The sequence below is a fragment of the Hemitrygon akajei genome, chromosome 30, assembly GCF_048418815.1.
Source record: "Hemitrygon akajei chromosome 30, sHemAka1.3, whole genome shotgun sequence".
In the NCBI taxonomy this organism is placed as follows: domain Eukaryota; kingdom Metazoa; phylum Chordata; class Chondrichthyes; order Myliobatiformes; family Dasyatidae; genus Hemitrygon; species Hemitrygon akajei.
Window position 1 is genome coordinate 24,330,893 of NC_133153.1, and position 15,785 is coordinate 24,346,677.

At 43.0% G+C, this 15,785-nt stretch overlaps 1 protein-coding gene across 1 annotated transcript in view; it reads left to right on the plus strand.

Annotated features, from left to right (window-relative positions):
* The window catches only part of gnb5b (guanine nucleotide binding protein (G protein), beta 5b), a 77,638-nt gene that overhangs the window by 294 nt on the left and 61,559 nt on the right, over positions 1 to 15,785 (plus strand). Inside the window, exons 2-4 of the mRNA XM_073033139.1 lie at positions 281 to 429; positions 8,423 to 8,534; positions 13,153 to 13,289. Of these exons, the coding sequence (XP_072889240.1) occupies positions 304 to 429; positions 8,423 to 8,534; positions 13,153 to 13,289 (375 nt within the window). The 5' untranslated portion in view covers positions 281 to 303. The remainder of the gene's footprint in view (positions 1 to 280; positions 430 to 8,422; positions 8,535 to 13,152; positions 13,290 to 15,785) is intronic.

Sequence of the window (15,785 nt, forward strand, 5' to 3'; positions counted from 1 at the left end):
GCTAGTCCAAATGGCGTTCTGTGCGCGATTAAAGCACATTTATAAGCTGTCAGGAGCTCAAATTGTAGAATGTAGAGCATTGTAATGAGAATATTAGAATCGTTTTAATGGAACGTGATTCGGTGTAAACGCGCACATATCGAAGTCGAGCGATATGTTTGTTATGCGTGTTCGAGTGGATTGTGGATTGTGCATTCGAGCGGATTGTGTTGTCGTTGACCAAATGACCATCTGCTGTCTCCCGCTCCGCTGATTTGCCGTCTCCTTTCTGTGCTCCCAGCCCGAGGTTCTGCATCCCGGGAGATGTGCGACCAGACCTTTGCCGCCGCTGTCTATGGACCCTGTGAAAAATGTCAAGAAGTCGGTCCGTTGCGGAACCTATACATCAAAGACCAGCAGATCAACATCTGCTCGCTGTGCGTCGAAATGGTAGGACATCGTTAGGGCGAGTGTGGCCGGCGCTGGCACTTTGCGAGATAACGGGTGCTGGACCTAAACCCACTCCATCCCAACACCCCGCCGGTATATAAAGGTCGTAAATGACTCCGTGGGAATTCCCTCTCCTCCCTGCAAGGGGTTAGGTCGGGTCCCTTGACATGATTCGGAGTTCTGTTAACAACCATGCCACATGGGAAGTTGCCATTCTGCCTATCATGCACCTGCTAGCTTTATGAATCAAAACGTCGGGATAAGCTTCCAGGTGCTTATTCTATTTCATTCCGCCCGTAAATTGGTATAGGGTGAAAGGTCCTTCTACTGATGTTACTGTTGTCCAAATGCCAAATGTACTCCAGAAATTCGTTTCCACATTGGTCTTTTGGGGTTTGGAATGCACTTGGCAGAATGAATCCTAATATGGAAAACCATAGGAATCGGATTGCCCGGGCAAAACACAGTTCGTTCACACCACTAGACCATAAACCAGGAGTCTGGAGAACATAAGAAGTCCAATCAGGAAGCCTGTTCAACCCGCAGCTGCTACCCTGTGCCAACCCCATATCCTATGATTCCATTAATAGATCCTGAATATGCTCAGTGGATATAGTGCTTTAACCCACACGTTTGTGTTTGGTGGGGGGGGGGCAATTTCTAAACTTTCTTTAAATACATTGGGATCCTGACTCCATGTGGTCTTTAAACTCACCTTCACTGTCGGCCGCGAAAGGCAGGATCTCCTGATGGGCTACCAGTTTCTATTCCCATTCTGACGTCAGTCCGTGGCCTCCTCTACTGCCACGATGAGGTTACTCTCTGGTTAGAGGAGCAACACCTCGTATTCCTTCTAGGTAGCTTCTAACCTGATGGTAAAATATTGATTTCTCCCCCACCCCTTCCCTCTTTTTCCATTCCCCATCCTGGTTACCATCTCAGCCCTTCTCCTTCCTTCTCCATCACCTCCCTTTGGTTAGTCTCCTCCATCACCTCCCTTTAGTTCCTCTCTTCCATCTCTTCTTTCCATGGTCCACTGTCCTTCTTCTTGGGCCCTTTAGCTCTTCCTCCCATCACCTCCCAGATTCCTATCTTATCGCCCTTCCCACACCTCCCTATGTACCTCCACATGTAGACTCACCTGGCAGCTACCAGCTTGTCCGCCTTCCCCTCCTCCACCTTCATATTCTGGCTTCTGGTCCTTCCTTTCCAATCCTGTTGAAGAGTCTCAGCCCAAAATGATGCCTGCTTGTTCCCCTCCATAGATGCTGCCTGATTGCTGAGTTCCTCCAGCATTTTGTGTGTGTTGCTCAAGATTTCTAGCATCTGCAGAAACGCTTGTGTTTAAACTCACCTGATTCTGTTTCCTGCACTCCCAGTAAACTTACAGGATTCGCTAGAAAATTTATTAATCTACCGCGTAGCATCTAAGAAAGAGGTGATTCAAACGAACATTGGAATATAACAAGGAATAGGATCCAGTTCTCTGATTCTCTCCGGAGAATCATAATGTCATAGAGTAATTTAGCTTGGAAACAGGATCATCAACACATTGGATCTATGTCAGCCAGCACATCCTCCTGCGAGACTCAGTTGCCAGCGTTCAGTCCACAACCCTGAAAGCCTCTCCCCTCTGTGTACCTATCCAAAATGTTGCAGTTGTATTTTCTTCCAGATGCTCCTTCCGGTTACTCACTACCATTTGTGTAAAGTTGTCTCTTAGCTATCTTTTGAATCCCTAGGGAAAAGACTATGGCCATCAACCTTATCCATACCCATAATGATTTTATAAACTTCTATTAGGTTACTGCAGAGAATAAAGATCCAGCATGGACAACTTCAGGCCCTTAAAGACCAAACAGCTTCCTTGTAAATTTCTTCAGCATCCCCTCCAGCTTGACAATGTTGTTCCTGTAGCAGAATGACCAAAGCTTTACACAATGCTCCAAGTGTGGTCTCACCAATGATTTGTCTAACTTCAACATAATGCTCTGTTCCTAAATTCGATGCAGTTTCTTGCTGAGACCCTTCATCAGGAGACCCAATGAAAGGTCTTGGACTGAAACGTTGACTTTTGATTTCCCTCGATAGATGCTGCCTGACCTGCGGAGTACCTCTGGCATTTTGTGTGTGTGTTAGTGAAGCAGTATGGCAAGAGTGGGTGGAAGCAGGATAAATCTAGATGACCTGGAAGTAGTGTAAATGGCAGCAGCAGAACTGTTCCCAGCTTCTGGTGTAAAAAAACAGACGCAATACTTCTGATTTCTGTTGTTGAAGTCAGTCTTCTTCTTAAGCCCACCACCCCCAATGGGGCATTGGCCTCTGACAGAAGCTCATCAGAGTCCTCTGACCTGGGCCGGTCTTTCAAGTTGTCCCCAAGGGTCACTCAACTTCTTAGTGTATCCCTCCTCCTCTGGGAATGAGGGTTTTGGTGTTTCTGTTGGCCATTCTACAGCTCTGGGTTTTATGAGTTGGGGTTGCTAGTCCCATGCCGAACCCTGCTCCTTTCACAGCCAGGCTTCAGATCACCCATGGCAAAGTTATTGATTATGAAAGATCTGTAACAATTGTAGAGCACAAATACTGTCTCCACATTGTTTGGACAGATACACACTGAGTATTTCTAGATCTTTTGATCTTAGATAACTTTTAATATACACAGCTGTGTTAATCCCTTTCTAGTAAATTAGTTTAGTAATTAGTTTACTAAAGGTTAACACCTACAAAAACTGCAACTTTCACCAAAATGTCTTCAACATCCTTAATTAACATAAAAACAATTTCCAGTCTACAAGAAATTGAAAAAAAACTGTCAAGGACAGAGAAAAACTAACAATCACTTCTCTTTACCCTTATATGATCATTGGAATATTTGAGATATAAGAACATAAGAACATGAGAAATAGGAGCAGGAATAGGCCTTCCAGCCCATCGAGCCTGCCCCGCCATTCAACAAGATCATGGCTGATCTGTCCATAAACTCAGCTTCATCTACCTGCCTTTTCCCCATAACCCTTAATTCCCCTGCTATGTAAAAAAATCTAACTGTATCTTAAATATATTTAGTGAAGAAGCCTCAACTGCTTCCCTGGGCAGAGAATTCCACAGATTCACCACTCACTGGGAAAAACAGTTTCTCCTCATCTCTGTCCTAAATCTGCTCCCCTGAATCTTGAGGGAATGTCCCCTAGTTCTAGTCTCACCTACCAATGGAAACAACTTTTCTATTTCTACCTTATCTATGCCTTTTAAAATTTTGTATGTTTCTATAAGATCCCCTCTCATTCTTCTGAATTCCAGAGAGTATAGTCCCAGGCGACTCAATCTCTTCTCATAGGTTAATCCCTTCATCTCTGGAATCAACAGATAGACTGAGATAGTCTATAGATGTGAGTAATTTGAGGGGTTTGGATGCAATGGGAGTGGGGGCAAAATAGAGTGGGGTAGAGTTAGTCATTACTGTCTACATAAATGCAACCTGGAATGTCATACACAAACCCTACAATGGAAATACAACTATTTAGAATGCTCCCATGCTTGTCCTTTTACAGGATACAAGACCATAAAACCATCAGACGTAGGGGCAGAATTAGGCCATTTGGCCCATTGAGTCTGTTCTGCCATTCCACCCTGGCTGATTTATTATCCCTATCAACCGCATTCTCCTGCCTTGTCCCGATAACCTTTGACACCCTGACTAATAAGAACGTATCAACCTCCACTTTAAATATACTCGGTGAGTTGGCCACCACAGCCTTCCAAGGCAATGAATTCCACAGATTCACTACTCTCTGGCTATAGAAATTCCTTCTCACCTCTATTCTAAATGGATGTTCTTCTATTCTGAGTTTGTGCCCATGGTACTATACTCACCTACTATAGGAAACATTCTCTCCACAACCACTCTATATAGGCTTTTCAATATTTGATGGCTTCAATGAGATTCCCCACCCCCTCAATTTTTCTAAACTCCAGTGAGTACAGGCCCAGAGACATCTCATCTAGACCCTCTCCAATGCCAGCTCATCCTTTTTTTAGATAAGGGGCCGGAAAGTGCTCACAGTACTCCAACAACTTATCAAGTCTCAGCACTACATCCTTGTTCTTATATTCTAGTCCTCTCAGAACAAATGCTAACATTGTATTTACCTTCTACGCCTTTATTCCTGCTACCAACACGCATGACCGTACACTTCCCTACACTACATTCCATCTACCACTTATTTGCCCATTCTCCCAATCTCTCCATGTCATTCTGCAGATGCCCTGCTTCCTCAATACAACCTGCCCCTCCACCTATCTTCGTATCATCTGCCATCTTGCCCGGAATGCCATCCATCCTGTCATCCAAATCATTAACATATAGCGTGAGAAGAAGTGGTCCCAACACTCACCCTAGCAGAACACCACTAGTCACAGGCAGCGAACCAGAAAATGCCTCCTTTATTTTGATTCTTTGCCTCTTGCCAGTCAGACAATCTTCTATCCATGCTGTTATCTTTCCAGTAATACCATGGGCTCTTGTTAAGCAACCTCTTGTGTGCTACCTTATCAAAGACCTTCTGAAAATCCAAGTAAGCAACATCTACTTACTCTCCTTTGTCCATTCTGCCTGTTATTTCCTCAAAGAAATCCAACATATTTGTCAGCCAAGATGTCCTTTTAAGGAAACCATGCTGACTTGTCCTTTTTTATCATGTGCCTCCAAGTAGCCTGAAACCTCATGCTCAATAATGAATTCCAACATCTTCACAAGCACTGAATTCAGGCCAGCTGGCCTATGATTTCCTAACTTCTGCCTCCCTTGCTTCTTAAAGAATGGACTGACTTCTGCAATTTTCCAGTTCTCTTGGACCATTCCAGCACCTATTGATTCTTGAAAGATCATTAGTAATGCTTCTACAATCTTTTCAGCTACCTCTTTCAGAACTCTGGGGTGTAGTCCATCTGGTCCAGGTGACTTATCTACCTTCAGACCTTTCAACTTCCCAGGCACCTTTTCCTTAGTAATAGCAACTACACTCACTTCTGCCTCCTTACACACTTGAATTCTGACATACTCTTTGTGTCTTCCACAGTGACCCAAGAAAATGGATTTCCCATTCGTTTAAAAAAATGCTCCCCCTCCCCTCTTCTTCTATTCCCTACTCTAGCCCCTTACTTCTTCTCACCTGCTGTCATCTCCTCCTAGGTCCCCTACTCCTTCACTTTCTGTAATGGTCCATTCACCTCTCCTATCAGATTCCTTCATCTCCAGCTCTTTACCTTTCCTACCCACAGAGCCTAACCTATCATCTTCTAGCTGGCCTCCTTCCCCTCTCCCCCCTTTTTACTCTGTCATCTTCCCCTTTCCTTTCCAGTCCTGAAGAGGGGTCTTGGCCCGAAATGTCAACTGGTTATTCATTTTCATAGATGCTCCCTAACCTACTGAGTTCATCCAACATTTTGTGTGTGCTGCTTTGGATTTCTAGATCTGCAGAATTTCTCATGTTTACTTATTCAGCTTGTCAGCAATTTCTTTATCCCCTATTACTACCCCTTCGGCATCATTTTCCATTGGTACAATATCCGTTCTCACCTCTCTTTTAAATTTTTGGTATTGCTTTGCATATTATTGGCCTTCGTATTTCATCTTTTCTCTCCTTATGGCTTTTATAGTTGCCTCCTGTTGGTTTTTAAGTTTCCCAGTTCTCTAACTTCCCACTAAATTTTGCTATATTATTTGACTCTCTTTTGCTTTTACACTGTCTGTGACTTCCTTTGTCAGCTGTGGTTGCCTTATCCTCCCTTAAGAACACTTCTTCATGTTTCGGCTGTTTCTACCCTGTGCCTTCAGAATTGTCCCCAGAAACTCCAGCCATTGCTGTTCTGCCATCATCCCTGATAGTGTCATCTTCCAATAAACTTTGGCCAGCTCCTCTCTCATGCCTCTGTAATTCCCGTTACTCCACTGTAATACTGATACATCTGACTTTATCTTCTCCCTTTCAAACTGCAGGGTGAATTCGATCATATTATGATCACTGTCTCCTAAGGGTTCCTTTACCTTAAGCTCCCTAATCAAATCTGGTTCATTACACAACACCCAATCCAGAATTGCCTTTTCCAAAGTGGACTCAACCACAAGCTGCTCTAAAAAGTCAACTCATATGTATTCTACAAGTTCCCTCTCTTGTCATCCAGCACCAACCTGATTTTCCCAATCTACTTGCGTAATGAAATCCCCCATTGTAACATTGCCCTTTTTACATGCCTTTTCTATCTCCCATTGTAATTTACACCCCATATCCTGGCTTCTGTTTGAAGGCCTGTCTATACATCCATGAAGGTCTTTTTACTCTTGCAGTTTCTTCACTCCCTGCAAAAGGATTTTACATCTTCCAACGCTGTGCACCTCTTTCTAAGGATTTTATCTCATTTTGTTACCAACGAAGCCACCCCACCTCTTCCGTCTATCTGTCTGTCCTTTCAATACAATGTGTATCCTTTGATTTTAAGCTATGATCCTCTTTTAGCCACAACTCAGTAATGCCCACAACATCAATCCTGCTAATCTCTAACTCTGCTACAAGATCATCTACCTTATTCTGTACACTGAATGTATTCAAATATAACACCTTAGGTCCTGTATACATCACCCTTTTCAATTCTGTCCCCATGGTACACTTCAACTCATCGCACCGACTGCAATTTTGCCCTAACATCTGCCTGTCCTTCCTCACAGTCCCACTACACACTGCATCTTGTTGAATGCCAACTGCTACAGTTCCCATCCCCTTGCCAACTTAGTTTAAACCCTCCCCAATAGCTCTAACAAAGCTGTCAACAAGGAAATTGGCCCCACCTCGGATTCAGGTGTACCCATCCATTCTGTATAGGTCATAAGACGTAGAAACAGAATTGGTTTGGCCCATCGACTCTGCTCTACCATTCTATCATGGCTGATCTATGATCCCTCCTAACCCCATTCTCCTGCTTTCTCCCTATAAACTTTATCATTCTTACTGATCAAGAACCTATCAACCTCCATTTTAAATATATCCAATGACTTGGCCTCCACAGCTATTTGTATCAGTAAATTCCACAGATTCACTGCTCTCTGGCTAAAGAAATTCCTTCTCATTTCTGTTTGAAAGCAATGTCTTTCTATTCTGAGGCTGATCTCTGTAATCCCAGACTCCCCCAATATAGGAAACATTCTTTCCACATCCATTCTATCTAGGCCTTTCAATATTTGATAGGTTTCAATGAGATTCCTCCCTCATTCTTCTGATCTTCAGCCAGTACAGGTCCAGAGCTGTCAAGTGGTCCTCATATTAACCCAGGATCATTGCCCAATCTCCTTTGGACTCTGTCCAATGCCAGCACATCCTTTCTAAGACGAGGGGCCCAGAACTGCTCACAATACTCCAAGTACAATGTGACCATTGCCTTATATGGCCACAGCTTTTACATCCTCGACCTCTCTAAAACGAATGCTAGCTTTGCATTTGTCTTCCTTACCACCGACTCAACCTGCAAGTTAATAGGAAGTTGGTGGGAGATTCACCCGTAAATCGCAACTTGGTTTCAATCCGTTTGTTTGCCTGAATATTGCATTAAATCAGTTTGAATTTCAGCGCCCTGACATTCCTGTCGCAAATGCTGTCTCCCTGTGGAATAGAATCAGACAGAACCAACACGTTGGCAGAAAGAGGAGTCCAGCTCCCTGGTAATTCCCAGTCGCTGGCTTCCTCTGTCGAGCTGGCGGGATGGTTTCTTTTTCTGTTTCGCCCGGCCTGATAACGGCCCCTCGTCGTTTACGGGGGAGAAGGAGAAATCTTTAATTGTGGAGGCTGCCGAATCAGTATCCTCCCACTGACGTCAGTCAGCCTCCATCTAACCGGGCAGCAGCCGCTGGCTCTGGCATCTCCCGACTCACAAGCAAAACAAATAATTCCTCTCTCCTCTCCCTTTGTTTCCACCCCCACCCCGCTTCTGTGTGTGAATAAAGATGGCAACCGAGGGGCTGCAGGAAAACGAAACGGTGTCATCGCTGAGGAACGAGGCAGAGGCACTCAAGGGTAAACTGGAGGAAGAGAGGGCAAAGCTTCATGATGTAGAACGTAAGTACAGGAGGGAGTAAAAACCGGGGCCCGGACCCTCCGCGGCTCAGAGCCACCCTGTCTCCAGGATGTGTGCTCCATGTACTCTCCTTAATGGCCAGGGCCACCGGAGCTGCCAGGAGACATGCTCTTGAGCTGATGTATCCTCCCCTGTGCAATGTTTAACACGACAGCACAGACAAAAGTATATGCGTCTATGTATATAAACGTGTGTAATTATAAATTTTGCTGTTTATCACTTATATATTACGTACCTGCTAGGCTATAATTTAGATAAAACATCACAAATGATTTTAGGTCAAAAAATTAGTATCTATTTTATCATGTGTATTTAAAATTTCTACGTGTATAATTAATGTATATCTTGAATGTGTGTGTACGTACACACACACACACACACACACACACACACACACACACACACAAAAACACGATTTAAGCAGTGGCTTTATCAAGCACTGTTCCAATGTTTACAGTATGAAGGGTATTAGTGAATCAAATAACTGTTCAGTGTTCAGTTACTTCAGCATTTGAGTGCCCGGGAGCCAGGTTCTACTTTTATCAGCCCCTAATCATACCTATGCCATTCATCTGAAAGATTTTCTTGGAAATAATGTCTTAAGCTTTTGCACTATTGATAGATTAACATCAGGTTTCTATTAACACCTTTTTTTTGGTCTAGTATCCTCAGCTTGTAGGATGTTAGTGAAACCATTTTAGGGTTCACGTACACCACTCTTGCCTTTCACTGTAATTATTTCTGGATTGATTAAAGTGAACAATCTCATAGTGATTAAATTGCTGGGTTAGTAATCCAGGGGAATCCAAGATCTGGAACCATGAGTTAAAATCCCGGCTCAACAGCTGGGGAATTTAAATTCAGTTCATCAGATAATCTGGAGCGAAAGGCTGGTGGTTGGTAATGACCATGAAACTAAAGGGTTGTTATGATAACCCATCTGTCTCAGTAATAGATGTTGTTCATGCCTGCTTGGGCTGTGTGTAACTTGAGCCACAGTGATGGAATGACCCATAACTAGTCCCTGATAAGATTCAGCAAGCCATTCAGTCATAGCAACACACATAATGCCCAGCTATACACTGTGCAGTGGTTCAAGAAAGCTTGATACCAATTCTGAAAGCAAATACTCTCACTGGCATTCATAACTTGAAGAAAGTACCAAAGGGGGGGGGGGGCGGTCAATCTTTCTGTTATTCTCAAAGCACAAGTATGCTTGAATCAGCAAAAAGGCCTGTTCTAGTCTATCAGTCCAAACTTCCCTTATCATATGAATTTTCTTGTCATTAGGTGTGTGTGTAAGGGTAGTATTGGGGTATTTTGATCAATATTGCCAGTCGGGGTTCACTTAATAGTCCCCAGGAATTTGGGCCTGCTCATGGTATTTTGCAACCAAAAGCTGCCAAAAACAAAATGGGCCTGATTTCCCCATTCCAGAATCTGCTAGACAGTATCAAGAAGAAACAAAATCTCAAGAAAGACCACCACGAGCTCCTTTTCATTCTCCCATCAGATTAGTAAAGATCAATTCCTCCTCCTAGTCAGATCAAGTAAACTAGCTCCAGATCACAATTTTTAAAGGCGTCAGCTTCAATACATGATCATTAGCCCTTGGCATGTTAGACACACATTTACTTACAATCCTGGCAAAGATGGCAAGATGATAAAAAACAGGCAAAGGTTTATTTATATATTATTTTTCTGTTTAGCGTGTCAAGGAAAATTTGATGAGATTGTTAAACTCCTAACCCTCTTGCTTTATCAGATAAATTAAAGCCAGCCTTTATCCTTTTGGAACTGGCTGTTCTCAGTGGCTGCCTATTGATTCCACCTTAATGGATAATAAACCATAGATTAAAATATCAGTGGCAATGAAGCCAGTAGCAGCTTATTCTTTTTGCATTTTTCCTCTTGTTTGTGGTATTTTTGCATGGACAATGACAAAGGATGAATTGCTGTCAAGCAATAAGCAGAGAATTGGGAATGAAGCTCTACTTTATTTGATCTGGACAATGGTCAAACTTATTTTCTTTCTAGTGATGTTGAAGGACATTGGCTTGCTGTTGAAGGGAAGATGAGAAGCCTAAACTTTAAACATGGAACTAATGATTTCAAAAACAAGCAGCAGGGTGGTGTAAAATGTTTTCACTTTTGTCCCGTTTGAATGAGCGGAGGTTTTACACTGAAGGAAATTGGGTACCAGTCTTTAATACAGAAAGCAGACTTCATGTGGTTTGTGACTGTAAGAAACCTCTGACTAAAATTCAGCATTGTGACGTTAGAATTCCAACAGCTTGAGCTGAGGTAATTTACACAGTGAGAGACTTGGGTTGGACCTCTTCCATGCATTTTTATCTAATCTATTAGGCATTAGAGTTTCTTGCCATCAAATAGATGATCATTGAAATGTAGGACTGATGGTAAATTGGGAATTGGGACTGTAGTTATTAGGATGTATTGATTTAAACCAACCCGGCTGAAAACTGCAGCTCAACTTGCCTTCTTTCTTCCTCTTGCTTCTCACCACCCAGCTCCCACCTCCTCTTCCTCCTCTGGCTCCTGACTGAAAGTGCAGTTCACACTTGCCTGCAGATTGCTGCGAGTGAGGTGAGATTCTGCAGCAAGTTGCAGACCAGCTTGAAGTGCCCTGCAGGCCTTCTCCAGAGTCGTTCAGGAGCAGAAGAACTGTATCCAGCGGCCTGGTCCTTCACACCTTATTGCGCAGCTTTCAATTTTGCATGCAACCCATGTGATCGGAATCATGATCCACATTATGAAAAACAATGAAATGAACATTAAGAAAGTCAAATCCTCTGGACCTGTTTGATAAAAGGCACCCAGTCAAAAGCAGTTTGCACACGTCTTCCTTCAAGCTCACTCCCCATGCTGTATCTGGCGAAAGCAATTGAAATGATCTCTACACATGAACTAAGGACTCAATGCCACTCCCTTGTGCAACATGGGTGGAATAGGGGATGTTGCAGAAATTTTCACCTCTGGGTCAACCAAAGTCTCACTGGCTCACAACTGCAGGCCACGTAGGCCTCAACCTGTGCTGAGGCTGCAGGTACAGTTAGAGCCTGCAGGATTTAGTGAGGACCATGCTATAGAACAGTCTGGTGATCCATACAGTGCTCTAACTTCAATACCGCTGGAAACCTCAGCTGGAGTTGCATGTTAACTATGTTATAGATCTGGGACCAGAGTCACAGATAGCAGTTACAATGAAGGGTCTTGGCCAAACATAGACAGGGCAGCCACAGTACTGGCCCCTTGACCCGTGATGTTGTGCCAACCTTTTAATCTACTCTAAGATCAATCTAACCCTTTCCTCCTCCATAGTCCTCCATTTTGCTTTCACTGACTGTTTATTCTCCTCCATGTCTGACGTACCAAGTCCCTCCGGCATCTTGTATGTGCAACCATATTAGGCCTTGTATGAGGCCATTTTTTTTAAAATTACGGACCGATGTTCCAGGCATCCAGGTTTCTAAATTAGTAGTTTACTTATGGCAGTGTCGAAGCAACGGTTTTGTTCAGAACCCAGATATCAGCTAAAAGATCTGTCAGCACCTGTGGGCCAAGCCTAGGAGACACCTGCAACTTGAAATGACGAGGGAAAGCACCAAACACTTGGATTGCAGCAAGAGGTCAGTCAGCAAGTGTAATATAAGAGAGGACAACCCTTTTAATTTGTGCTGGAGGTCTCTATTAGACAATGGTTCAGCCCTGCCAGCTAGTTGAAAGTGTATGTATTACACCTGTGTTGCAAATTTATATATAGTCAGTGGATACATAATTAGGTAATTCATTTATTAATAAAGTGGCCACTGAGTGTATGTCCGTTGATTTCTGATGCTGTAGTTCACCCACTTCAAGGCTCGATGTGTTGTGCATTCAGAGATGCTCTTTTGCACACCGCTGTTGTAATGCATGGTTATTTTAAGTTACTGTCGCCTTCCTGTTAGCTTTCTGGCCATTCTCCTCTGACTTCTGTCATTGACAAGGTGTTTTCACCTGCAGAACTGCCACTCACTGGATTTTTTTGTATGTTTTTTTGCACCATTCTCTGTAAACTCAAGAATCTGCCTGCACAAAAGTCTCAGCAGTTTCTGAGATACTTAAACCACCCTGTCTGCTACCAACAATCATTCCATGTTCAAAGTCACTTTGATCACATTTCCTCCCCATTCTGGTGTTTAGTCTGAGCAACAGTTGAACCTCTTGACCATGTCTCCATGGTCTTGAGTTGCTGCCACATGATTGGCTGGTGAGATATTTGCATTAATGAACAGGTGTACAGGTATACCTCATAACCTGTTTTCCCAAATGTTTTCTTGTGTATGGAGTGTCAGTCTTCCTTTCTGCCTAAGGATTTATTTGGGCGAAAAGATAATTAAACTGTTAATTGACTTCCTTCAGAGTCTAACGTTATATGTAAGTGTGGAAAAAATGTGAGGATTGCTGAGAAAGGGTTGCTTCTTTCTTGATGTAAACGAGTTGATTAAAATGAGATGGTGTGAACTGCTTTAAATTTTCATACTTTGTGACTGGGTTTTAAATGTCACCAATCATTATTATTCTTGCTGCGTGTTCCAGTTCATCAGGTGGCTGAGAGAACAGAGGCACTTGGACAGTTTGTGATGAAGACAAGGCGAACTCTCAAAGGCCATGGAAATAAAGTGCTGTGCATTGACTGGTGCAGAGACAAGAGACGAATTGTCAGCTCCTCCCAGGTTAGAATACCATCCATCATTTGACTGGCAATGCATGACTAGAAGTGTCTCAGTAGCAAGGTAAAGCTGGGAGCATCCTCCACCTTACTGAAAACAATATCAACCATGATGCCTTCCTTTGGTTTTATTCTGAGAGTTCACAAATGCAGAAAGAACAGGAGATAGTTCAAAGATAAATATACCTAGAATTTTCAGTGTATTTTAAAGGTGAGTTGGGATGACATTAATGTGGTGTGAGAGAGACTGAAAATTCACTTGGTTGGAAATTAATTTTAACACAACATTCCATTGCATCAAGATTCACTCATGACAAGTGGCTGATCATGACCGGGCAATGTTGAAGGGGAGAATTGTCGTCTAGGGGTGTAAGAGGGGCATCAGAGCCCAGTGTGGAAATGTTTCTGTCGTTATCAGATTGTCCAGCAACATTGCGAGAGACAGCATCAGGAATGCTAGCACCAGGTGTGAGGGAGTGTCAGAAGTAGCAGGCAGGGCGAAGATTGCAGGGTCCAGATACAAATTGTGGGTCAGGTGGAACTTCCGGGTTGGTGGGATTGGTGCTTTGTTTTGATGGGAGGGAAGAGTCAAGAATTGGGTCATCTTCTCTTTTAATTGCAGGGTTTGGTGTTGTATTTTTAAAACTATATTCTCTTGACAGTGCTGTGCAATGGGCACCCCCACAATGAAGTAGTGCAAAGCACCTCTATTATTCAATCAGAAGTGTCAGGTCAAATTTCCAGATTGGTGTGATTTACGGAAAACAGTTGAAAATGTGATCTGCTCAGGGTTATATCAATTTTCAATAGCATAGTGCTAAAAATAAGCTTGCAATGTAATCAGTTTTATGGATAATGGACTTTTAATTATATAGTTTAAGTTATTTCCTACTTGAGCTTGAGTACTTATTTGATTATTGAAAAAAATATCTCAATGTAAATTTATGAAGGAAATGTTCAGATCATTGGAACTGAAGTCTGGAATTGAGACTGCAATGTTCAAATACTTAAAGAAATGACCTGCTGTCTTCATTGTATTGAAATCATTGGGTAACCATTCCAGGCCATTCTTAAACACAAAAGATTCTTCAGATGCTGGAAATCCAGAGTGACGCGCGCACAAAATGCTGGTGGAGCTCAGCAGATCAGGCCACATCCATGCACTGGAATAATGAGTTGACGTTTCGTCCCACGACCCTTTGTCCCAATATGTCAACTACTTATTCCTTTCCATGGACGTTGCCTGACCTGATGAGTTCCTCCAGTATTCTGTGAGTGTTACTCAGAAAATTCTTAATAATGGTTGGAAAACAATGTGATCACGTCAAGTTTAAAATCCCTATTTGGAAATAAGGAGTGTAGAAGGCTATTGGAATCTATGCTTGATAAACTCAGACGTCATTTGTAAAATAGCTATTATATCCTAAATCCTTTTAAGGGACAAAGGAGTCATCTTTCTGTCATGGTGTTTTGAATTTTCCTACATATACTTTACTTGGGTATATAATTCAAAATAGCCCTTAAGATGAATTGTAGCTTTAGTTCAAAATGACCAAGCCTGGCATAAGACTTCTCACTTCTATTTCCATCTTTATCCATGATTTTGTTTTTTTAAGCTATCTGGTCTCACAAGCTAGAATCCCAAAGTGAGCCCAGTTTCTATAGAGCCAGAAAACAAATTATGAGAGGAGGTTTGTGTGTTAGGAACCATCAGTAGAGGGAAATGGACAAAAGGAGTTTCAGGTCATGACCTTTGGTCGTGACCTTTCACCTGGACTGAAAGAGGAGAGGGAAGATAGCCAGTATAAAGAGGTGAGGGGAAGGGAGGGAACAAGAGCTCAAAAGTGATAGGTAGATCCAAGTGAGAAGGAGTGACAGATTAAGGAGGGAAGAGTGGTCATTGCAAGAGGCTGGAGTTGATAGCTCCTAATCTCCATTGTTGCTTCTTATCTCTTAGGGTCTTTTGTAATTTCTATTCATTCTTCATCCATTTGCCTATCACTCCTCCTCCCCTGGATCCACTGATTTCTCAATAGCTCTTGGTTCACCCCTTCTCCTCACCTCCCACTTCCCCTCTCCTCTTTCAGTCCAGATGAAGGGTCATAACCTGAAACATGGGCTGTCCATTTCCCTCCACAGATGCTGCTCGATCTGCTGAGATCCTCCAGTAGCTTGTCTTTTGCTCCGGGTTCCAGCACCTGCAGGCCCTGGTGTCTCCAATTTACACAGGGCTCTGCCACTTCCTTTCCTGAGCTATGAGTTGCCCACCTAATTCTCCACAGTGTGTTGCCTTCCCGTGTCCTCTTTTACTTTAAATTTACAAAGTCCCTTCACGGTCTTCCTTGTACTTTACAAATTCCTTTCTTTGTAATCCTCAGCTGTGACTAAGGACCACTGCAGTACTGGGGCTAAACACCCCCCACCCATTGAGTTGACATTTCATCCCAAGACCCTTCACCATTGCGCACAGAGCCATTAACCAATCTTATTTCATCTCTCC